The 25,005-nt window shown below is 36.2% G+C and overlaps 1 protein-coding gene across 1 annotated transcript; it reads right to left on the bottom strand.

The window, feature by feature from the left end:
- Positions 1 to 753: 753 nt before the first annotated feature.
- LOC106143164 (venom dipeptidyl peptidase 4) lies at positions 754 to 23,337 on the bottom strand. Its single transcript, XM_013345181.2, has 13 exons — positions 23,174 to 23,337; positions 17,572 to 17,731; positions 15,491 to 15,585; positions 13,773 to 13,850; positions 12,004 to 12,056; positions 11,405 to 11,595; positions 5,352 to 5,521; positions 4,599 to 5,243; positions 4,224 to 4,452; positions 3,854 to 4,004; positions 3,282 to 3,442; positions 2,701 to 2,906; positions 754 to 1,316 (listed from the first exon to the last, which is right to left on the bottom strand). The coding sequence occupies exons 1-13, from the start codon at positions 23,174 to 23,176 to the stop codon at positions 1,224 to 1,226; spliced, it is 2,235 nt and encodes a 744-aa protein (XP_013200635.1). The 5' UTR covers positions 23,177 to 23,337; the 3' UTR covers positions 754 to 1,223.
- Positions 23,338 to 25,005: the final 1,668 nt, after the last annotated feature.

Raw genomic sequence — 25,005 nt, 5'->3', positions numbered from 1 at the left:
ATATAGGTAGTTTTATTCTTCGTTAAATTATCAACCACAATACAACGAAATTAATTTCAATAAAAAAAGAAATGATACGATGTTATAAGTTTTAAGTAAGTATTTTCCATGTCTGTCACTAACACTGAATCACAAATTCCATAGTTATCCTACCAGCTAAATGAGATCTTCCTACTAGCTCTGCCTATCCTGTTAAAGAATAAAGACGCGATATGTGTATCTACAAGTATGTGATTATAATTTATATATAAATAGACAACAGAATCAGTAATTTCATATCACAAGGAAACTTTGAGGCCTTAGTTAATCTTTATGATTTATCCTTGTATGTAAGTGTGGAGCCAATTAATGTATTTTTATAGCGTTGTTACGTTGAAAGTTCGTATTTTATCATTTTTGGTCACTTGGCTCATAAGACATATTTATTGCTATTACCCGCAGCTTCGCCCGCGTATTTTAACACCATCTACAAAGCGACGATTTTAACGCCATCTAAATAAAAAACAAAGAATTACAGGCCAACTACAAAGAGCGACGAACTTAGCGCCACCGTAGATTTTTCGGAAATCCCACTATAGAATTTTTAGGGATGAAAGGTACCCTATGTCCTTCTCCAGACTCATAATTATATATACCTACGTGATATTTCAAGAAGATGCATCATATGAATAGATAGATATCCTCAGAGATATTCCATAAAAATGAAGGTGTAAATTACCTGGGTAGTTAATAAAAACAAGTTTAGTACAATTATAAATAACTTTATTATGCTTAACATTTATAGGACTCAATCTCAGAGTTTCATTCTGACTGAATTGCTTCGATGTTTATTCGCCCGATATACTTTTAAGGGATCGTTATAAAAACCGTTTATACTATTGGTAATCTAGACTAGAATAAATTATGAAAAACAAATGTGTAACGTAAATGCAGCTGCGTGAGAATTAATTAGATATTAGCTCATGCCATAATTACATAGGCCATAAGAGGTCATAATATGTTTGCTAACATTGATATATTCCCTGAAATAAAATAAAGAGAATACATAGAATATCGTAAAACGGTGCAACTTTTTGACGTAAAAGTAGATAGGTAATGATTTTATTGATGATTACACAATATAGAGAGTATTACTTGGAAACTCCGTTAGAGTGAATCGGGCAGGATATTTAGATTCTAATTACTTAAATATTTACACACATTTTTTTTGACAATTTATACTATTAAGGATAAAAGCATTCCGTCCAAAATCGGTCCAGGGTGTGGTAGAAATGTCTGCTCACTCCAAGCAGGGAATGATTCTCATCAGTGTAGCTCTGGAAAAAGAGATAATTGAAAGTAAATTATTTGAAAAATCTGAATATTTGTGAAATAGTACCTATGTGAAAGAAATAAATTTTATCTTCACATTTCGGTAAAAAATATTATTGCCCTGAACCTAGACTGCAATTTATTTTGTCGCATGCGTAAAATACTTTCACAATACCTAATTATCTTCTTTAATAATCTTACCTTTTCAAATTTGATGTTTATTTTTAATTGTAATTAAATTCAATATTTGTCTTTTATGAATCAATCAATTCCAAAATAGACTGCAAAATAGCAAGTTGCACCCGTGTTAGATGCAACCACTCTCATGTCGTGTAACATGTGACGCAATTACCAGAACATGTGCGCAACTTGCTACAAAGTTCGTCAGCGGTCAGATTAGTAATAAATGTACTAACATTTGCATTGTATTGTAAAATTATATTTAAATCTATCCAAATAAATTAAATCTATCCAAATAAGGTATACTTATGTAACTAATCAAAGACAAATTATATTTTTGATTTCATTTTCAAATAATGCTTGTAATTGGTAACTGCAGTAAAATAAAACTTGTAATATTATTTTGTTTATTACAACTATATTATAAAAAATAAGTAAAACATAAAAAATACTACCTCCAAAATACAAGTCTTTTTTTTACAAACTATGATTTAAAAAAGAGGGTGACATATTTTTTTATGAACAGCTAGAATCGTCTTAGTATAAAAGATTAAAAGCAAAATATGAAACAAAACTTATAAAGGAGGTAAGTATAGAGACTAAATGTAGACTAAATAGTAGAACCTCATGCAATCGCGATCTTGTTAATTTACGTGCAATTAGTAACTTAGAGAAAAAAGCAATTACGTTAAGTGACAGCAGTTAACACAAGTTCCCTTTTCGCTAGGAGGTAGCACCATTAGTCGCAATTAACTATTCACGGCCACTAAATCATTTGAAATGTTGTACGATTTCATATGTTAAGGCAATAATTTATTTTGGTGTCGGTGTATAGGTTTACTCTACAACATTAATATGGTAAGTATGTCAATAGGATATAACACTGAGCATGTTGCATAATGTTAAGCATTGTCTTGCGATCTCACTGACTGCTTTAAATAATAGTCTTACAAAGTTCAAGAACTTCTATTCGTACAGAAGACAACATACATACATACATATAATCACGTCCATATTCCTTGCGGGGACAGAGCCAACAGTCTTAAAAATACTGATAGGCCACATTCAGCTATTTGGCTTAATGATAGAATTGAAATTCAAATAGTGACAGGTTGCTAGTCTGTCGCCTAAAAGAAGAATCCCAAGTTTATATCCCTTAGTCGCCTTTTACGACATCAGAAGACAACCGTACAAATAACACCAACTCACCACTTGCTGGAATGAAATATCCTCATGTTGCAGTTTCTTGGCTAACTGCAAGCTGTGCTGGTAATGCACGTTATCGTCTCCCGTCCCATGAATCAACAGGAACTTGCGATCGCGCAGCTTACTGGCGGCGGCTAGCAGGTCTGATCTCTGGTATCCTAAAGGATTTTTTTGTGGCGTATCCATGTACCGCTCGGTGTATATTGTGTCTGAAATTGTATTTTTTTTTATTATTCTATATTGGATTAGGTATTTGTCTTTGATCTCACCTAATTGTAAGTGACGATGTTACAAGCCTATCTAAGAGATTATTCATTCTACTTCTATATTGTTATTTAAATATTGTTTTATCAACATCGAACTGAACTTTGCGAAAAATCATTAAATAAATCATGCCTAAATCATAATTATATACAATATATTTTTTACTAAAAAAAGGTAATCAAAGTTGACGCTATAGATATAATCAATAGTTATAAGTGCAAATCAAGACATCAAATCAGATCATATTTTTTTTCTTTATTACCTAAATATTAAGACTTCCTAGTCCTAAATGTTGAACGAAATTTAAAATTGAAACGTACCATAATAGAGCCATGAAGTGACAGGTGCAATGGCGGCCCCACACGCCATCAAATGTTCAGAGTCCTTGATCAACATCATGGTAGTGGCGTACCCACCGTAACTCCAGCCCCAGACGCCCACGCGTTTGGGGTCAATGAACGAGTACAGGTTGAGAAGCGTCCTGGCGATAAAGTGAAATTATTATAAGACACCAATGGAATTTTTAAAGGTCTGCTAATAAATAAGATATTTTGAAACGCTGGTGGAATTTTATGGCTAAAGATGAAACCTTGATAAGAATGTGTACGTAACGGTATCCACTTTCTAAAATTAAAGTTTTATCCTGACTGGTAATTTGTAAATATGTAATTCGGATTAATTTTTGAGCATGTTACGAATGTTATGTAACTAAACGAATTTATTTCCTTAAGTTACCTTGCCGCTTTGCTTAAAATTAGTATCTATATTTTACAATATTCTTAGAACAAATTATTTAGACCGTTGGTTCTGTCTACCGTATGAAATAAAGGCGTGATTATAAGTATGTATGATGATTTAAATAAATAAGCAGAGCAGTGATATAGCCAGTTACTTGATAGCAGCCAGTGTGTCCGTGATCTCGACCGTGCCCAGGGCGTCGTTCACGGCGTGCATGGCCTCCGTGCCCAGGACACCGGACCCTCGCACGTCTATAGACGCTACTATGAAACTTCGATTCGTTGTTAGGTACATGTTGTAATACTCTGAAATCATGAAAGTATTTTAAGAAAGCTATTTTCGTTAACATTTATAGCACATCACACGTAACTTTATTTTATGATTCATAACAATTATTAGCCTAAATACGTCAAGAAAAAAATTCGGAACAAAGTAATAATTTAAGAAATAAAAAGATATCTCCTGTAGATATATCTTTTTATATAGTTTTTATATAGTATTATAAATAATAACACTCGTTATACCTAAATCAAAGTTGTTTTTCACTCTAGCAGTTCCAGGGCCAGCATAAACCCTCAAAACCATCGGATACTTCTTCCCCTCCTGAATGTCTGGTGGGAGCAAAAGTTTGATATTTGCCATGGTTTGTTCTTTCTCCAAATTTATTGTGTTAAATAAGGGCAGTGGCAGTTTGTACGTCCTAAGTTTTTGGTACAATTTCGTATTATCTTTTAACAATGTAAACGTGTCGTCCTGAAATTACATAAATATGTGGGAATTACTGGACACTAAATCACATACCAGCATTGCGAGCAAGTTATTATAATAGTTGAATCAGAGAGTCAAAAATTAGCTTTTTGATGATGAAAAATAGAAAAAATATTATTGATTTAATTTACCTGGCATTGATAGAAGAAAGTTTTGGGCGGGTTGTTAGTTGCACTGCAAGTGACAATGCCAAAACTAGCTCCTGGCGAAAAATTTGTGGCAACATTTTGACACGACGGCTCTTTGCAAGATATGCACCTCAAAGTGCCGTCGGCTGCCGTCGCCCATAACTGCCGAAGCCAGGGCTCCAGACCTGGAGCCGCTATGTAATAAACAGTATCAGTAGGCTCATTCCAGCCAACAACTTCTAATACCGTCGCATTTCCTGGACTCAGGTCTTCTGTTGCGAGCGAATTGAAATCAAGACGCGCAGCATGCGGATATCTGGCGTCTCCGTTATACAAATGTTGAATCTCTACCAACTTGGTCCCGTTTTCATTATAAAATGCCTTGTGTATATCAATCCAACCATTTGGTTCCGTTTGTTCTTTTACTAAACTGCATTCATCCAATTCCAAGTCACAATTCACTAAGATACTGATACTTTGGCGTCTATTCAGCCATAAAACCACTAGATTATGATCGGTGGCCCAGTCTACACGGCCCAGTATGTGATCTACTCCAACGACGTCTACTGGCGCTGGAATAGTTCTTGTGCAGGAGATATTGTCCACCTTGAAGACGCGAAGACCAACAACAGGATTGACGCGACCTGCCTGACATAAGTGAATTCAATCTAATGAACATTTTGAATTTTATTATATTGAATCATTATTCAGTAACGATTTTATAGAATCATTAAATTTCTTAATACTAATACTAACCTTAGGATATTTGAACTCTACCATCTCGGGATATTGATAGTAAATGTCAGACGAATTGCCATAGAAGGGGTAGACAGCTGACTCGACGTTTGTGTCGTTGAAGGAAGCTACCGCCAAATAAGTACCTTCCGGTGAAAACCACAATGCTTCAGCTGCATTGAATACTTCCTCTAGAAACAAAAGAATATAGGTACTTTTAATTAATATTCCTTGTTTTGATAATATTCTTATTGATTTGTATAGTAACCTTGTAAGGAAAGTGTGAGGCGACAAAGAAAATACGTGCGATGGAAATTACAAAGGTTTTATTGCAAAGGACTCTAAGAAGTATAACGAAACGAGCTAACTAAGTTTGATTAAGTGTCGCCGCAGTGCTCCCACTATGTGACAGCGCAGTGCTCCAAATAATCAAACTGTTTTTGGTGAACTATAGACCATGAAACATTAAATCACTTGTGTGGGACCCACTAGGTGGACGCCCGAAGTAATCCAATATTCCACAATCCACAAATCCCCAAAATTCCCTTATTTCCCAGGTAGTTACAGTCCTGTGCGGGACCCACAAGTGGATGCCCAGAAGGCACTGTGTATACACAAAGGAGTACCTAGGCCCTAATGGTTCACAATACAAAATCTCTCCGGAGGTCTTGAATTCGGCCGTGAGGCAAACCATATCGCGATCTAACTTGGTACAGCGCCATCTAGTGATGAGTGTAGGAACTTCATAGGAGTGGTGCTACAGTCTCCCCCTCGGCCTCTGAAGGCGTCCCGACGAAGAAGGCTGGAAGAAAGTGAAAATTAATGTTTTCGTGGGCGACCCCGTCCACGTCGAGTAGCAGAAGCGACTTCTTCAGTTCTCTGGATTCGTGGTCTCCCTCGTCGACGTAGAGGCTGCAAAGGTGAAGGGATAGTCTCATTATTTCCTTGGAATGGTCGTAACGCTGAAGTATGATATGTGCCAATTACTATTTCAGGAGCTTCTTTATTGGCTAGCTTGTAGGAGGCAGGCCCATGTCTCTCTACTATCACGAATGGTCCATCTCTTCTAGGCGCAAACTTGGCACTATGGCCTCTGGATGCTTTACTGATCGGGTGAACATCCGCTAGAACCAGATCGCCTGGTTTGTAAATAGGGCTCTCTCTTCGTGTTTTATCTACAAATTCTTTACGCTTTTCTTCTTTCCTTTCTTGAACTTCCCGTGTCTTCTTAAGAATATTTGCAATTCTTAAAAGTTTCGGGGTTACTTCGGGAATGAAATTTTCGCCAAGTATTATCTCACGAAGATCTTCCTGATTATCTCGGGGAGTTCTCAACTCGCGGCCAAATGTTATATACGCTGGAGTAAAGCTAGTTGCTGCATTAACTGCTGTATTCAGAGCAAAACGTATGGATGGCAATTTATCTGGCCAGTTGCCATGATCTTCCCCAGCTATGAGAATGGCTAACTGTGTTTTGAGATCTCTGTTATGGCGCTCCACAGGGTTCGCTTCGGGATGATACACAGGCGTAAACGAATGGTTGATCTTGAAGCAAAAACTGATAGCTTGCATAATAGCACTAACAAATTGCGGACCGTTATCACTAGTCATTCTTCTGGGTACCCCGTATCTAAGAAAAACCTCATTGATTAGTTTTTCTGCACAGGCTTCCGCGGTAGCTTGTACTAATGCAAATAGTTCAATCCATCGACTTGCACAGTCTTCAACGATAAGAATCCAGGTTTTACCGTCTGTTGAGGCTGGCAACGGCCCAAAAAGATCAAATGCAATTGACTCAAATCGCTTATTGAGTGGAGTTGTCTGCAACAGACCAGCAGGTTTTGTGTTCGATGGCTTAAATCGTTGACAAGCCACACAATTTTTGATGTATGCCTCGATGTATTTACGCATACCTTTCCAAAAGTATCGCGTTGAAATTCTGGCGTATGTCTTCTCTGCGCCGTTATGCCCAGCAAGTGGATCATCATGATAAGCATCCATCACATTGGCCCATTCATGCTCGGGCACTACCAATTGAGCATCATCGGAGTCTGAGTCTGGCGCTAATCGATATAGGAGACCATTATTCAGAAAGTATCCTTTATTACTCCAGTAAACAGCATTTTCTGATATATCTGGTGCTTCCAATGCTTGAACAATGGTTTCTATAGATGAATCTTTAAGCTGCTCAATTCGGATTTCTTTCGGGTTTCTTTTTGGCATATCAACGCTTATAGTCATTGTGCAGATACTGCATTCGGAACGATTCTCTTCTGTGCACGGAGGTCGAGACAACATATCAGCGACGACGTTTGCTCGTCCGGGAATATACTTTACGGTAAGGTCAAATGCTTGAAGTTGCAATGCCCATCTTGCGAGTTTACCATTTGGTGACTTTAATGACATCAACCAGCGTAGGGCTTGATGATCGGTTATGACTATGGTCGGAAGTCCTTCTATATAGCCACGGAATTTGTTGACCGCCCAAACGACCGCCAGGGCTTCTCGCTCTGTGGTTGAGTAATTTTTCTCAGCAGGAGTGAGAAGACGACTTGCATACTCCACTGGGTGTTCAGACTCACCCTCCCCCTGGACTAAAACTGCTCCCAAAGCATATGCACTCGCATCTGTTTTAATTATATACGGCTTGGTTTCGTCAGCTTGTCTCAGAATCGGAGCTGACGTAAGTTTCTTTTTCAATTCTGCATATGCGTCTTCTTGTTCATTACTCCAGGTCCATGGGACGCCTTTCTTTGTCAATCGCGTAAGAGGCTCAGCAATTGCAGAAAAATTTTCAATGAAGCGGCGATACCAAGAACAGGTTTGTAAAAACGAGACCAAGTGACGCAGGTTGGTTGGTCTAGCCAGGGCTAAGATCGCTGCAGTCTTTTCAGGGTCAACTTCGAGACCTCTAGGTGTTATATAATGACCCAAGTACTTCACCGTTGAGCAACAAAAACGGCACTTCTTTAGATTGACGATTAGATTAAATTCCCATAATCTGGAGAAAACTTTGTTCAGATCTGCAAGATGGCTTTCGAAAGAGGGAGAAAACACGATCAAATCGTCTAGGTAGGCTAGCAGTTTTATATCAAGGCTAATCTTGAATTTGTCTATTAGCCGTTGAAATGTGGCTGGCGCATTTCGTAGACCAAATGGCATGCGATTGAAAACATAAACTCCGAAGGGTGTTATGAAGCCAGTCTTTGCTTTGTCTTCTTGAGAGACTTCTATTTGCCAGTATCCTGCTTTTAAATCAAGAGTCGACATAAACGGGGTAGGTTTAGCCTCATGCAATAGATCATCCAATCTTGGTATTGGGTAAGTATCCGGAACAGTAATTGCATTTAGCCGGCGATAGTCGACGCATACTCTGATGTCCCCATCTGGTTTCGGCACGAGTACTACTGGTGCAGTCCAAGGCGTGTTTGACGGCTCCATAACTCCTTCTTGGACCATTTTGTCAATCTCTTTTCGCAGTATTTCTTTCCGGGGCGGCGAAAGACGGTAAGGAGGAACTGAAATAGGCCCTTTCCCGGCAGTATCAATTGTATGTACTACGTTTCTAGCTGGTTTCCCATTTGGCTGGAAGACTCGTTCGTGCTTATTCAATAAGTCTTTCAACTGATCACGTTGTTGAGCACTAAGCTCATTGTTGACAGGCAATTCGATATCCATTGAGTTTATACCGAAATTACTGTCAGGAAAGAGTGACATCGAGTGAGGGGATAAATTAACTTCCTCTTGGTGAATGTTCATTTGGGCATCTCGGAACATATAGTTCAGCCTAGGCGAATGGCCATCAAACAACGTTCGTGTCTTTTTAGGAGTAGACGGCTGTAATCTGTGTAACTGATAACTTTTATTTCCGGATTCATTCGGAACGCTGGCCGATTTTCCATTCATCGCTGTACTGCAGTTCTCGGGGTTACTTGATTCACTTGCTACAGAAACTGGAGTGACAGCATATTCCGGATTTGGACGTTTTTTAGTTATACTTGTAGCAACAGGGCCCTTGTTTTCAAAGTTGATGAAATCTTCCATGTATAGCTCGTAAACTTCGTCATCATTATCGATAAAATGCCATATATATTGAGGAAGATTCAAAATCATCTGCGCCTGTTGTATAAATCCTACTCCAAGTAGGGTGCGGTTATCTCTAGCCTCAGGTAGTACAATGAATGAAGTAGTGAAGACACGTCCACATAATGTAACTTCTACATCAATCGTCAAAACATTTTGCTGTTTCGGAAAACCATCGGCTAGGGTAATTTGAACTGACTGCTGTCGGAAGGCGAAGCCTTTTTCTAGTAGACGACGGTATAGCCAGTATGATGCGACGCTCGTCTTTGCACACGTGTCGATGTAAGCGCTGCCATTTATACCATTGACGCTAATGAATACTACAGGTCGGGGCCTCGGGGCAACTTTAATGTTGAGCGAGCAGAAATCAATACGTTCCTTCTTGACATTTGCCGATAACTTATTAGCGCATTTAGGACAGTTGGAACGAACCACTCCCGGTGCGCCGCAACCGTAACACGAAAATTTTGGTTGTGACGGGGAAGGTGCTTGCGTTTGAACAGATGAGGGCCCCGATGTCGGTGGTGCTAGCGGAGAGTCCTTCTCAGCTCTTTTCTTCTTCCTGCATACTTCCTCCGTGTGTCCGAGATTTCGACAGAAAGTGCATCTTGGCTTCTTACCAGCTTTATGATCCGCGCGTGTCTCAAAGTCACCTTTTTCTTTAAGAACTCCTTCTACCTCTCGAGCGCTCGCTATAAGCTCATCGAAGGTGCTAATCGAACTTCTAGGTACTTTGTCTCTTATATCCACGCGTAGAAGGCCAAAGATCATATCTATTTGCTGAACTTCCATGTGATGTGGTTCCGGCAACTGGGCAAACAGCATTCTTTTCTTGGAGATGAACTTTTCCGTACTTTCGGTAGGATGTTGTTTAGTAGTGTTAATCTCATGGTACAGTTCGAAGGCTGGCTTTTGTGGTGCAAATGTTTTTCTTATCAATGCTTCGAAGCCGCTCATTGTTGTTACTTGACTTTTGACTCCCTGCCACCATTCACCAGCTTCTCCAATGAGAATTAATGGCAGTCCACTAATAACGTCCTTTTCAGGAATGTGTTCCGTATGTCTGAAAATATTTAGAGCACAGAGGAAAGCTTCGACTGCCTTTGCATCCTTCCTGCCATCATAGGTGGTGGTGCATGATGTCATCGACTTCCTTTGGTGTAGGGTTGCTAAGAGTTCTCGCTGCTGTAGCCGCTGATGTTCCAGTAGCTGCAGAAACTGGTCCTGACTCATAGCCATCTTCCCTTGTCGTTTCTGCCTGACAGGTGTTGAAGTTATTCGTCCGGATCGAGTCACGTATCTTGGTTGTCGCTCAGGAGTTGTGCCCGCGTTGGTCGCCACTTTGTAAGGAAAGTGTGAGGCGACAAAGAAAATACGTGCGATGGAAATTACAAAGGTTTTATTGCAAAGGACTCTAAGAAGTATAACGAAACGAGCTAACTAAGTTTGATTAAGTGTCGCCGCAGTGCTCCCACTATGTGACAGCGCAGTGCTCCAAATAATCAAACTGTTTTTGGTGAACTATAGACCATGAAACATTAAATCACTTGTGTGGGACCCACTAGGTGGACGCCCGAAGTAATCCAATATTCCACAATCCACAAATCCCCAAAATTCCCTTATTTCCCAGGTAGTTACAGTCCTGTGCGGGACCCACAAGTGGATGCCCAGAAGGCACTGTGTATACACAAAGGAGTACCTAGGCCCTAATGGTTCACAATACAAAATCTCTCCGGAGGTCTTGAATTCGGCCGTGAGGCAAACCATATCGCGATCTAACTTGGTACAGCGCCATCTAGTGATGAGTGTAGGAACTTCATAGGAGTGGTGCTACAACCTTATAAAATCAAAATGTCAATTAAGAGCTTATGAAATGGAGATCAACCCAGATTTTGCTTATTTCAACCAAGGGGTCCCCCACCCCACCCCTGTCACAATTAAGACCAATTTCAAATTTCTACGCTCTAAACTTGATATAAAAATTAACTTACCTTCATATATCCAGTCTGCGATACCAAAATACACTTCACCAGGAACACCTTCCGTGGTAAGGGCGGTGACCTCGTCAGGTCGTGCCGGGTCAGCAACATAGTATACATTGTTGTCTTTGACGAACGCAAGAGCACCTTTCTTACTCCACTCTACAGCAGCCAAAGGACCTCTACTAATGTTTTTAACTGATCTGAAAAAGTAATTGTAAAAACAATCTTTGTAAATACAATATAAGATCTTTTCGAATTCTTTTTAATTATTCTTTTATGAAAAAGATACGGAAATAAAAACTCCGACAGCTAGCAGCCATAATTTCGATAGGTACATACGAGTAGGTCACCAATGCACCTCATCATCATCCTTAGTTTGTTATTCAATAAAGCGATGTCATTTATTCGGCTAAATAGACTTATTTTTTAAATTGATGTTTAGTTTTAAAGTAACGATTTCACCACTCATTTACGTTGAACGTCATTTTATAGAGAAAGCAGTTCATTTATTAATATGCGTGTTATTTTTTGGTTGCCACTTGTTTTGGCTAAACACCAATTTGCATAGATTGATTTTAGGTTGTTTTTTATTTATTGGAAACACTCACTTGTTTTCAAGGTTGTACACAGAAAATTCTGAGAGACTGGAGTAACGGTAAACCTGAAAAACAGATAATTTGGTATTAATTCTTATTGTAGTAACGCCCTCTTAAAATTCAAATGATTTTAATTTTATGGTCTTATAGTTTAGATTTTAACTTTTATTAGCGTGATTGATACATGTGGCCACTAAACTATTGCATTGAATATGGAACATATGTAAATTTTGTAGATCGCATCAATATGCGAGTAGATGAGTAAGTATTTCACGTGCTGTTGTATGTACATCGTGCATGAGTAAATTTTTTTTAATTCTTAACCAAGTTGTCATAAAAATTAAGAAATAGGATACCTCTAATTAATCAATATAATAATTTTATAAAAAGATTATTTAATTTTATTTGCCGATCGTGTACTGAATCGAGCGCATATAAAAAACAAACGAATAAGAAGAAGAAGGAAGAAGCGAATATCTAAGATATTCTGTCTCTAGGTACTTCTGAGAAAAAGACATACTTTTTTTAACGTTCCTAAATAAATTAGACAATGTTTAGAACATTCCTAATAACTTCTGCAAGCAATTAAAGAATAATTTAAGAAATATGTATTACTTTTTGCAAAACTTTTAATTAATTATATAGAATATTATCCCAAATTTTAGAAATCAGATATGAAATAATAATACTTATATTTTATTTATCTTTTTGTAGTACAGTGTGACTCCACACTCTACATTCCCGAGACCTTCTTAAAAGCGGTCACATGATGAATAATAATATAATTGGAGTCAAATGTCACTTGCGTTCAACAGTAGTCTAACTGAATACCTTGACCTGATCAAAAGGGTAAAAATAGCTGTTGCTGTTGTACGTAAGGATATTTAAGACCTTTTGGCGGTCTCATCATATCATCTTCTGTAATGGATGCAGGATCGTAAAAGGAAAGAGCCACGCATGATCCTAACGAATAAAATCCAGAAAATTTAAGTAAGGGCGCTGTACCAGAGGTAGGTTTTTTGAACTGTCTATGTGATTGCTAGGGTACAGTTCCGGTTTGTACTGCGAGATTTGAAACGATCAGCTGAGATAGCAGTCAAATATACGCCATAGCGTGTCATCATAATGAGAGAGATAATACAAATTCACAAAATTAAACTTAAAAATGTTTTAAGTAATCTAAAGCGACCACTGAGTAAGGAGTGCAACGACTGAAGACGAATAGATTTAGAGAGATTTTTTTTTTTTTAATAAATTAGTACACTTTATCTGTTGTCCGCATGCGATACATGAGCAACATGTCAATATTACCATAAGATCGAGGTGGTAATTAACATTCATAGATCTATGCTCTGTTTCACCGATCCACACATATTCCGGATAGATTAACATACATATTTCTGATTACTTCTATCTTACAACGACCGCTTATATCAATGGGAGGTTCCACAGATTTGTAATACCTACTTATACGATTTATATTTCCGTTAGAGAAGGTGTACCTAATGTGAAATTAATTATTCCTATAGCCAGTTGAAAGTCGTTAATCACTACATAATTGTACCAATAAAGCTTTGTTTACACATGACCAGTTTAAACATTCTCATTTATAAACCTCAGACCGCAGATACCTAATAGTTCTTAAATGACTTAAATAACCTAATAAGTAAATAAATATAAAAAATAAATAAATCTACATTCTCACCTCAAGAAGAGCCTGGAGAGCGGCATCAGACTACGAATTCTTGATTATAACAAAATAATAAAAAATTGAAACTTACCTTCTGATAATTGGACGCTAACAGTAGATATTTCCCGTCACTGGAGAATGTTGTAGGTATGTATGTTCGTAGCTCATACTGCAACAACAAAAACACGGACAATAAGTTAACAAGCAGCTTACGTAACTTTCTCGGTGATAAAAAATGTCCCCAATGATCTGTCGGATCTGCTATTGTGTGATGTTTACATTACAAAGACCACATATTTTTTTAAAGTAGTTATGGACTTATATCTATTGCTTTAATAATAGTTTAGTGAAAAAATTACAATTTAATAAATAATAAACTTTGGATTATTCTTTAAGGCGAGGGGCTAGCATTCTGTCACTATCTTAATCTCAATTTCAAGGTTCGACTGGCAAAGAATGCCCTGTAGCATTAAGTCCACCTGTTGTACATTTTACGTGCATAATCTATACATATAATAAAACAGTAAAAATATTTTGTCTGTACATTTAGTATTTTTGACTGAAATGGATAGAGGGGCATTTAGCATAAATAATAGAAAGCAAAAATATTTTTTTTAATTTCTTGTCTGTCTGTATGTATGATCACGATTATCTCCGAAAGTACTGAACCGATTTACTTTACTTTTTAAAACTTTCACCAGTTGCTTTGTTTTAATTCCGAAAAACATTTAAAGTTAGTTTCATAAAAATGGGTTCATTAAAAAAGTTATCGACATTGCATGAGTTTGCCTGCAAATAAGTTACGAAATTTTAAATTCAAAGTCATTTATTATTATACGACAGCATATAACATCGGCCTTGATGGTCCAGTGGTTAGCCCGTGAGACTGTGAAGTTGGCGGTCCAAGTTCGAGCCCCAACAAAAACAAGATATTTTTTTATTAAAAATATTTTGTTTTTTTCTGTCTGTATCTGACTGTATGATTAAGAAATTTACGTGGACCAAGTCGCGGGGAACAGCTAGTGTTAAAATAAATTTAAAAAAATTCATCATTAAGCTACACAGATATACGTGGCCTTTCAGTCTTTTCGAGACTGTTGGGTCTGTCTATTTGTAAGGGACAAAGACGTGATTATATGTATGTATGTACAATCTATAACACAGAACGAATAAGGTTTCATAAGTGCGTTGGATTTTAACATACAGATATCTGTTACATTTTTAACGAATATACAAACAATATATACTTACATATTGTTGCGACACCGTAGAGAGCCACCAAATTCATTTACAAAGAAGTATATACTTACAGGCAGGCTTAAATATTTTGACCAATCTTCCGAACTTTCAGGTTTATAGAGAGCGCTATAAATATTGAATTCAAAAGAAAAATCTTCATTTAAAACAAAAATTTTCATCATCTAACCATATCATTTCCACTTTACGTAACATTTAAACCATTGAGTGTGTCTAATTACAATAGATACGCTCAGCGTATAATATTAAAATCCATCGAACTGATTAAAACATGGGCGCTGTTAGGCAACGGAACTCATTAAATTTTCATCTGAATAAATATCACCAGCCTATGCATAAAATTATCAAATGCTAAACTTATTTCATAAACATTTCAGTCTCAATGATAGTGGGCCAAGTTCAACCGGTCATTACCCAAATGTGACGATGATAAAATTTGCAGGAATTAACATACAAATTTTTTAAACTAATTAATTGTTGTGTGTGTTTGTTCTGCCGTACTGATGATTAGGAAAAAAGTAAGTCAATAATTTTTTTAAGAGCTCTGCTTACCAATTCGTCCTCAGTCAAAACTGTAGACACATTACGATATAGAGCGTTGTATTTGACAATTCCATTTCCTGGCTCCCTGTGTATGTATTCTGTATCTGAAATAAGAAAGAAAAAAAGCTGTATTAATAGATATCTTATTCTTCAGTTTGGTACTGTTAGGTAGAAACTTACATAGTCATGGAACCTATAATCTATTTAATGTCGAAACTACTTTCAAAAAGTTTTCGCAAAAAAAAAGAACTCATCTAAGATGAAGGTTTGCTGGCGCTAGTTATTACTCTGAGGTCCATGCTTAGGAAGTATAGCCTCATTGTGTAGATATTTTATTGTCCTGGTTATAGAAGGTCGCTGGACATGATCTGAAACAAATTTTTTGACTCCCTAGAAAGGGCATCACCAGGGAAGACTACTGATAATAGTTTATTTAGCTTACAGTTTTGTTACAAAATTCTGGAGTAATTCTGAATATACAAATTCAATAAAATATTACTTAGAAAACGCATGACAGTTTTAGATAGTCAACTTAGAAGTGATGGCAGCGTGTATTGATATGCTTTGTTGTATAACATGTTTCATAATCCAACATTAAGTCATCGGCTTTAACTTGCTCTGTAATGCAAAGCTATTTCGAGATAAGTAGTGTCTTCAATTGTTAGTAGTTATTTTTGTTTTTGATCTTTTATTTTATAAATTGTTTAATAATTTTGTAATGTAATCTTCGACCAACATAGCAGTTCTTATCCTGCAAAATACAGGGTGACTTTTAATTCAACTGCATGAATTAAAAGTCACCCTGTATTTTGCAAATTTAACTGTTAAGTGTACTCATCTTAAGGATATTTATAAACGTTAAAAGAAAAATATCGGTTTATGTTTATGGCATATTTAAGAAAGTACGAAAAAAAAAAAAGTATCAAAACCCACGATCCTAAATACATAATGTCACCCCGGCAGGCGGAAAAGCGACGCGTAAGATTCAGAGGTCAACGACACAATTCATTCAGCTGAGCGATTTCGACAACTCTGTACTTTTACTTGATCTTGATATTAGAAAAATAATTTATTTTTCAGACATTTATTTATATGTTTACTTTTAATTTCTTTTCATTCTTCATTCATTCATTTTTTCTTCATTTCTTCTTTTAATTTTGTAGTATTGGTCTTTAATAAAGCGTGTGACGTAGTTTTTGAGGGTTTTTTAAATGTGAAAACGATGACGTTTAATTTAAATAAAAATAGGCTCAAACGGCTCAGAAGCATGGGTGGGTACAGTTTATGTTTAAAAGGATGCAGTTGTTTTAAATGTCACCCTGTATACATATTTTGCCCAGTTGTAAAATTTCCCATAAATCAAATCCTGTCAACGCTTATGCTTATGGTCTATTTACCCAAAAAATATTGTTATATAAATTATAATAAAATTATATCTTTTAAAGCATTCGATCAAGGAATAAAATGAAGTTGTCACCTTAGTACAATTATACTGGTAATAAATCTGTTATCTTAGTTACTTCCCACACGTTTAACTACGACAATGACATTTCATACCAGTAGCTATTGTGCTCGTGGTTTGCCATGATAATATGAAATGTAGGAATTTGGAACTACTTTCATATGAAAAGCAACTTTGCATACATAGGTATTAAGGTGATGTAAACCATGATATGATGATAATGGCACTCACAAACTCCAACCTTAAATGTAGATATATCATCATCCAAAGAGATTGATAAATAATTGAAGTGTAATTACAAATTAAATTGTAAATGTGAGAAGCAAAATAAAATTTGATTGGCTTAAAGGAATCGCTACAAATGGACTGCAATACTGTTTTATACATATATTTTTTTGTTTTAAAGTTTTTTGAGTGCATCAATTAATGTAATGAAACTAAAATGGTAACAACTTTGGGATCGGTCGGTGCACCGCACTAATAAACAGTATCAAAGTAAATTCCACTGTCTTTAACTACTTATTTAAAAGAACTTCATATCGATGATCACACTATTTTGGACTAGTTAAAACAAATGAAGCTCTGAAACCTCCTTCTTAGTAATAGTGAAGACATGATGATAACTTACCTGAAACCCACTGCACATTGATTCGGTCTGGGTAGAACTCTGGTTTGATGGGGATTAGTTCTTCAAGACTGAATGTCTTCAGGGAAAGCTGGTTGAAGGAAGACGACTCGGAGCTACAGCTGAGCAAAAGCAGCAGGAGAATTATCTGCGTTGGTCCTACCTTCAACAAAAAAAATAATTGTAATAAATACCCAAGAACCAAAGCGTTTTACTATCATACAATTTTTCTTCCCTAATTCACAAACTGAGTTGATATAAACCAAGTAAATTTTCGGATTGAATCGGCACGAAATATAATATATGTATATCCATGTGAAATTAGTGCGGAATGTTGGTAATGAAATATTGTTACATTAACTGTGGTTGTGATTGATCGAGTAACTTTGTTTTGTTAACTTCACTATGTAAGGTATAAGCGTCTTTTCTTAATGTTGATCAGATTTGGGAACGCATGTTAATTATTTAGAGTGCAGGCTGCATCTTAGTCTTTCTCAAATGCACTCTAGGGCGAAAAGGACTATTATTTCACTGTAAGTACCTGTGGAGATTCTATAGTCTCTATAGTATTTATTCAGAGATAGTGGCAAGTGGAAAGATGTAGTCTCTGCCTACCCCTCCGGGAAAGAGGCGTGATTTTATGTATTTATGTATGTCAGGTACGCCAAAACAGCGTTAAATTAGAGTTGTTTAAATTAGAATTATTTGGAGACTTCTTTAATTAAGTAGGTGTTTTTCCAAGAGTACATTACAGCAATGTACGATCAAGTACTATTAGAACATCGCAATCTTAGTAAGATGTTCAGAGTTCGTAGATGTAGTTGCAAGTGAGCCACGAAGTTTCAGTTAATTAAAGTTGCTTGCAGGATGTCTTCATTACTGATAGAGATAATTGAATTGTCTTCTTATTCAATTGTTTGAAGATACACATCTAGATCTCAGCCTCTGTATGTATGGCTATAACTGCATTAATGAGCCTTATCAGCTTATGTAGTTGATAAGGGATGCGTTGAGTTGTAAATGAGAGCTATAACTGATGTGTTTTTTTAATTCTCGGTGGCCTTATTATGAACGGTAAAAAGACCTTGCATAAAGTATTATGCATATGGATGAGAACAAGAAGTGTGCAAGGAACTTAGCAAATAGAAAGATGTAGTCTATGCCTACCCCTCCGAGACAGAGGCGTGATTTTACGCATATAATGTAATTTTTGGGGTATTGCATTCTATTTATAAATATAAATGTCTCTTTAACTGGAATGTTTTGTTTGGGCTGAATTTTATGAAATTGGGAATGGAAGCAAACCCTAGGTCAAACAAAGGTTATGCGAGGGAAGTCATGAGGAATGGCTAGTTAGATGTATAAGATTTTAATGCAAAGGCCCACGACTGTTAATTCGCTATCGCACTATATGTTTTATCCAACATAAACAAAATATAAAATTGAATTTAACAACTTACCGGCGCCGGCGTTTGCCTTTCTAAAAGCAATTTAATAGTATACAATACTAACCAGCTAGAGGGAAAGGACCTAACCTTGAAAACATTTACGCAATCTACAGCTGCTCATAACTTTTTAACAAAGGTATGGCATATACATATCTTTCTATATAACAAAAGACTGTTAATTGGGATATATATATTTTTTAAATTCTTCTGCTGTGCAAATTAGTGCTGTTAGAGCCTAAGACATGACTTCTAATGACGCGAAGCTGAACTTGAACAATCATATTAAGGATCGAAATCTTCACTCCTCATTAGTGGAACGGAAAATTATTGGAGCGGCTATGACAGAAGATGTACCATGGCTTGCGAGGAAAAGCCATAAGTATTTTCAAATTTGACCAAAATATCCTTACAACGGCTCACTTTAAAGGCCATACAAGTTACTCGTATGAGGAAGTTATACTTCCTAGAAGAAAGAAATTTTTAAAAAGATATAAACATACATAATAAAAAATAAGATGAATGAATTGACAAGCCGCCGACCACGACAACAGACGAGATAGGAAGTTATATAATAAAGAGATTGGTGGACGACCCTCGGTATCAAAGGTGCGGTGCGCATAATAATATCACAATACAGGAACTGATGTACTGTTGTACATGTTTTGTTTTAATCGCCTTTGTTTCCATTAACTAATTCAGTAGTTGCTTTTTTACTATACAGTGCTGGCCAAAAAATTGTTTGTAGACTCAATACATTAGAAAATCTACTAAATGATAGACCCTAAATTTATATTTAATAGGTTAGGTCATGAAACGCAAAATTGGGTAAACTTTCACCTTATTGTAAACTTATCCCATAACTGTTGCATCTTTTAGTTTACAGGAGCCTGATAACTTCAGTTGCATATTTTGATATGAGAAGATTCATACACACAGGTCACGTTCTTGTCCGGGTAGACAGAGCAAAAATCAGCTTCGAAGAAAGAACTGAATGGTCGAATTAAGATATAGAGATGGTAACAGTTTGCTAAAATGCCTAATTAGCACATGCTAATATTAATGTTCCATCTATACCATGGAAACCAAATCTGGGATCCTATTTGCTGTTTATTTCTCTACACTTTTTTCTAAAGGCACAAGTTGCAGGCAAAAGCAATGAGTGCCAGCTAAAGATGCACATAAATTGTCGTGCCTACCACGCCTTAGCAGCTACCACTTAGATCATATCACAAACTATAATTTCTTCATGTTCTCTCTTTGGCGAAATATTAATGATACGTAACGGAATAGTTGTTCGGAGAAAGTGGTTTGCAATCTAGTACCAATGTTCCTACAACACAACAATAAATTGGAAGCGAAGGCGAACATCCTGGCGTTTTTACTTTAAAACCGATACACTACATATGATATTATTTTCTAGAGTTACATATTAATTTAAGATTAATATAAATATAGAATTTCAACGACAGCTGGAGGGAGGAACTTTTTACTGTTGCTTAATTTAGCTATATAATTATTGGCCTAGCTATAAATTTAAGTAAATCTGCCGCAAAGAAAATTTGTCATTGAAAGTAATTGTCATGAGAAAAAAACACACTCACTGGAAACCTCGGTGGCGAAAGCTAGTCCTTAACTGCTTCCTAGTAGGAAATTACTGCCATGCTTTAATCTAATCGTTATAAATAAGTGCTTATTTACTTTTGTCGTGGTTACGCAAAAAAAGTAGGTAGGAAACGGTGTAATAAAACGGAACATACAAATGCATGAAAACAGCAGTATTGACTTAAAAAGTCTTTGAATACACTCCAATTCGGCCGATGTAAACATGTTCAGGATTTAGCTCAGAAATAACATGACTGCGTGCCGTTGACGTACTGACCCTACTGCCATGCCCTGCATGTCGTATACCTACAAAGTAAAGGATCTTTTTGCTATCAATACGTTGATCTTCGCAAATGTTTCCAGTCCACACACTCAAAAATAGATGAAGACGACAGGGACAGAAACATAGAGCCAAGCTATATATTGATTATTATGGCTTCAAAACCCTGAATATCTTTTTTTAATATTGAATCTTCGTCACTCTGTGAGTTCTCATTGATGGGGAAATACTGGAGTCGACTGGGGAAATACAAAATAATTAGGTATGTCAAAGAACACTGATAAGTAACTTGAAACTGTTCGCAATAACATTTAGTAATAATGTCGGTTCAGATCAACGTAAATTTATAAAAGCTTTATTTATATTTTTTTCATGTATTTCCCTAGATTCTTTCCTTTAAATTTTCATATACACTCGGGCAGTTATAAAGCTCGCTTATAATAATAATGTTACTATCCTATTAGTTAATCTTGTTTCGAAGGTAATAGTCCCAAACTATACAAATTTACCAAGAAATTTATTTTTAATCTATCACACCTATATTTAAAAATATCTCTTCATACGTTTATTAATAAACAAATTAAAACAAATCAGAGTAAAACTGTGCAATTAAAAATTAAAATGAACAGCGCCATGAAGCAGAAATAACATGTATTGTGTAAACTTATCTCACCTGACACGACAACTGCTATTGTAAAAATCGTAAGTCAAAAGAACTCTCATTACGCGAACGAAGAAGGAACAAACAGCAAATTGGGAATTACAATGACGTCAAAACATTTTCAACGTAGTCACATTCCTTTTAATTAGCTATTCGTGTGCAATGGAAAAAACATAATTTCGTTTATTTTATTATTTTATTTAAAATTGCAAACTCTCTTTTAAGACTATTTATAAATGGTAAATGTTAATGCTATTGTATTGTCTATTAGTTCACCTCCTTATTAGTTGCTGTTGCAACTTTATTTTAGTTATGAACTATAAGTGTAAGTACACACAATATACCAAATATTTATTTGGCTGTCCTTATGGCTCTGTCTATCCCCATAACGGATAAAGACGTGATTGTATGTGTATAAATATATGAACAAATCGCCTTTTACCTCGTGCACGTTAATGTCGTGGTCGATTCTTCTCTCACAATGCGTCAATCTAGGGGTTTTACCGTCAAACTTTTACATCGTTATTAATTATTTACGTCATGTCATTTATCAGTTGTAATTAAGTACTCAGACAAGGAATCCCAGTTAACTTATTTTTCTATTCATTAAATCCCAAGTTCACCAGAAAAAATAACTAATAGAGTCGCTTACACAAATATCCGTTTATCAGGTGTCTATCAGTTATTACAAATCAAAAATGAATTGTAATTGTAAATTGTAATTAAGGCACCGGAGCCTTAACTCGCTTAAAATAGAACTCAACTTTATATTTATCGAATTGTGTTGTTATTGAAAATTTTATAGGTACATGTTGAACTTATAACCTATTGGTGACTAAGAAGCTATCTTGTTTAAAGAAAATAGCATTATTCATAACATTTTCTTATAATAATGCAGATTAATGCAGAAAGAAATGCACTGTTTGTCTTACAGTTACTTACAGTTCAACATGCAGTGTCTCTTTACCTACACAAAATAAGTAACGTACCGTAATGTACCCATAACAAGCACCAGTGGCATAGTTTTCGAGCATCGAACCTCAACCGTATCAGACCCGGCCAACCGTTATTATATAATTCTCATTATATTTTATTTGTAACTCTGCCTGTAGACTCGCAACATCGCTCCCTGATAATTTCTTAGAATAAATAAATAGTTTTGTTACTTCTGAATATCCGATCTCTCAGTATAGGCAAATTTCATCAAAATCGGTCCTTTATTTTTTTTCAATAATTTAAAAATGCAATCTTTGTTTATCTTTTGGAAACATGGATAGGACAGGTAACTTTAGAGTTTAATAATAGAATAGAATATAGAACTTTAGACCTTAATAATTGATTAAAGGGAAAACAGCGTACTTTTTAATAAGTATACGTGAAATTGCCAAGGTAACGGCCTTCCACTCCGTGAAATAATGGCGAATTAAACACATTTATATACCAAAATAAAAACGATCTTTTTTACGTTTTTATTGCCTCTTTGTAAGTTAGTACAAAAATAAACTTAAATTTAACAAATAATAGTTTTACATTATATAGAAGACTGGGTTTGTACACAATAGTGTACTATGAGACAAAATAGCAAAGAAAAACAACTTGTCAACAAACGCTTACCATTTTACGCGTATACGCAGACAGGACGCCAGGACGATCCCTCAATGGAAATTAAGTGGTTCCAATTTCAAACTCTCATTACTCGTACGGCGAATATCACGCACGGCACTCACTATACACAAGACACCGCGAGACCGCGCGGATGGCGACTGCGCGTATTGTAGAACGGCCCATGCGCCGAGAAGATTGGTATGAACGTATATGTACGTAACATAGAGGAAAATAGTTGACAGATATCCAGCATCAACTCATTAACTCCCTATACTCATCTGACCGATAATTGGTATGAAATGATAAAGAAGCCTGATCCACAGGGCGGTACAGGTGCAAATCCTACCGCAGTCATTAGGTATTCGTCTCATTTTGATCAAGACTTTTTCTAAGATACTTACGTTAATTTCATTGCTAACCGATGCTTTTGCGATGAAAGAAGTAAACATCCAACAAATAGCATAAAATAGAATAAAGAAAAAAGAGAAAAATAAGAGGCATATGATGACAAAAAGGGGGAATATAAGAGCGGTCTTTTAATTAAGTTGAGGTCTTTATTTTACTCTGATGTAGGTAGATAGATGGACGGACAGATAATATAAGTACTAATGTTTACCTATCAATATGTACTTAATGTGCGGCACGCACCTACATTAAATACCTACAAATGCCTTTTAATAAACCTAACCTACGGATGATGAAGTGGTGACGGTATCTCATCATCTGGCTCTTATCTAAATGGAACTGGACAATACCTAGTACAGCTATTATCATGATTCAATATTTCTTACGAGTATGTTCTCCTGCAAAGGTGGCTGTGGTCAGACGGGAATAGCTTCGTGTAAATCCTTGATCCAATCCAGGATCATGACCTAAGGGGCCACCACGGGCTCCTCCAAAGGTAAGGATCGAGCATGTAACCGGGACTAAATCCAAACAAAGAAAATACCCACGGTCATACTCGTAGTATTCTTCAGACATTATGTGTTGGAATTGAATTGATGCACTCTTTGGTCAGATCAAAGATATACGGCTACACTAAACCGATGAAGAACTTACATGAAATCTCTTCATATGAATCTTGCTGTAGCGAAAGAAGTATAAAGAGAGGTTAAGTGGAAATATGTAGTCTCTACCCTCTCTAAAATAGGCGCGATTATATATATGTATGTATAGGGCTACAATTCTTAAAAGTAAAATCTCACACAGCGTGGTCCAGCTGAACGTGGCTTTATTATCTTGTATCCGAATAAGTTAAAACCGGTTACTCAACCAGAGTTAATCTTTCTTTTCCTTATCAAGTTAACGCGACCTAAATTACCAATCATAATAAGGTTACATAATGTAAGTATTTTTATTCAAGCAAATTCTTCTTCTGTTGTCTTTACGCTCTTGGCAGAGCGTGTTCGTGGTCACAATGGGTCCAACAGGCGGCATGGCCAGACATGTCCCCACATAGCTAGCAGTCTTCCCCAAGATGACCGTACCAATGTTGCATCCACTCTATTGCATTTTGTGTACAGTGTCACAGTTATTAATACGTCTAATTAATAATACCTACTATCTTAATTTAGGTATGTATCGTTTCAATACTTGATCGACATCGTGACGTAACCTAACCAGCAATCAGTTATGTGAGCTCTTATACTAGATACTTTCTGTAAGACGACATTTAATGAAAAACACGACCTAGATGACAAACAGAGCCTATTGTCAAAGAGAAGATTTGAATGGGGCACCTATAATCATTTGTAAAATATAGCATTGTGCTGTGAAAATATTTCAATATACAAATGGTAAAAATTTCACGATAACTTTTGTCTCTAATGTAACTAATGACG

The sequence above is a fragment of the Amyelois transitella genome, chromosome 2, assembly GCF_032362555.1.
Source record: "Amyelois transitella isolate CPQ chromosome 2, ilAmyTran1.1, whole genome shotgun sequence".
NCBI classification, from domain to species: Eukaryota; Metazoa; Arthropoda; class Insecta; order Lepidoptera; family Pyralidae; genus Amyelois; species Amyelois transitella.
This window is presented reverse-complemented; position numbering and strand designations above follow the sequence as displayed.

Excerpts from the sequence above, each read along its gene's own strand:
- LOC106143164 (XM_013345181.2), bottom strand. Across the intron at positions 15,586-17,571 it reads CAATGTGCAGTGGGTTTCAG|ATACAGAATACATACACAGG; the intron begins GTAAGTTATCAT and ends TTCTTATTTCAG. Across the intron at positions 12,057-13,772 it reads TAGCGTCCAATTATCAGAAG|GTTTACCGTTACTCCAGTCT; the intron begins GTAAGTTTCAAT and ends TCTGTTTTTCAG.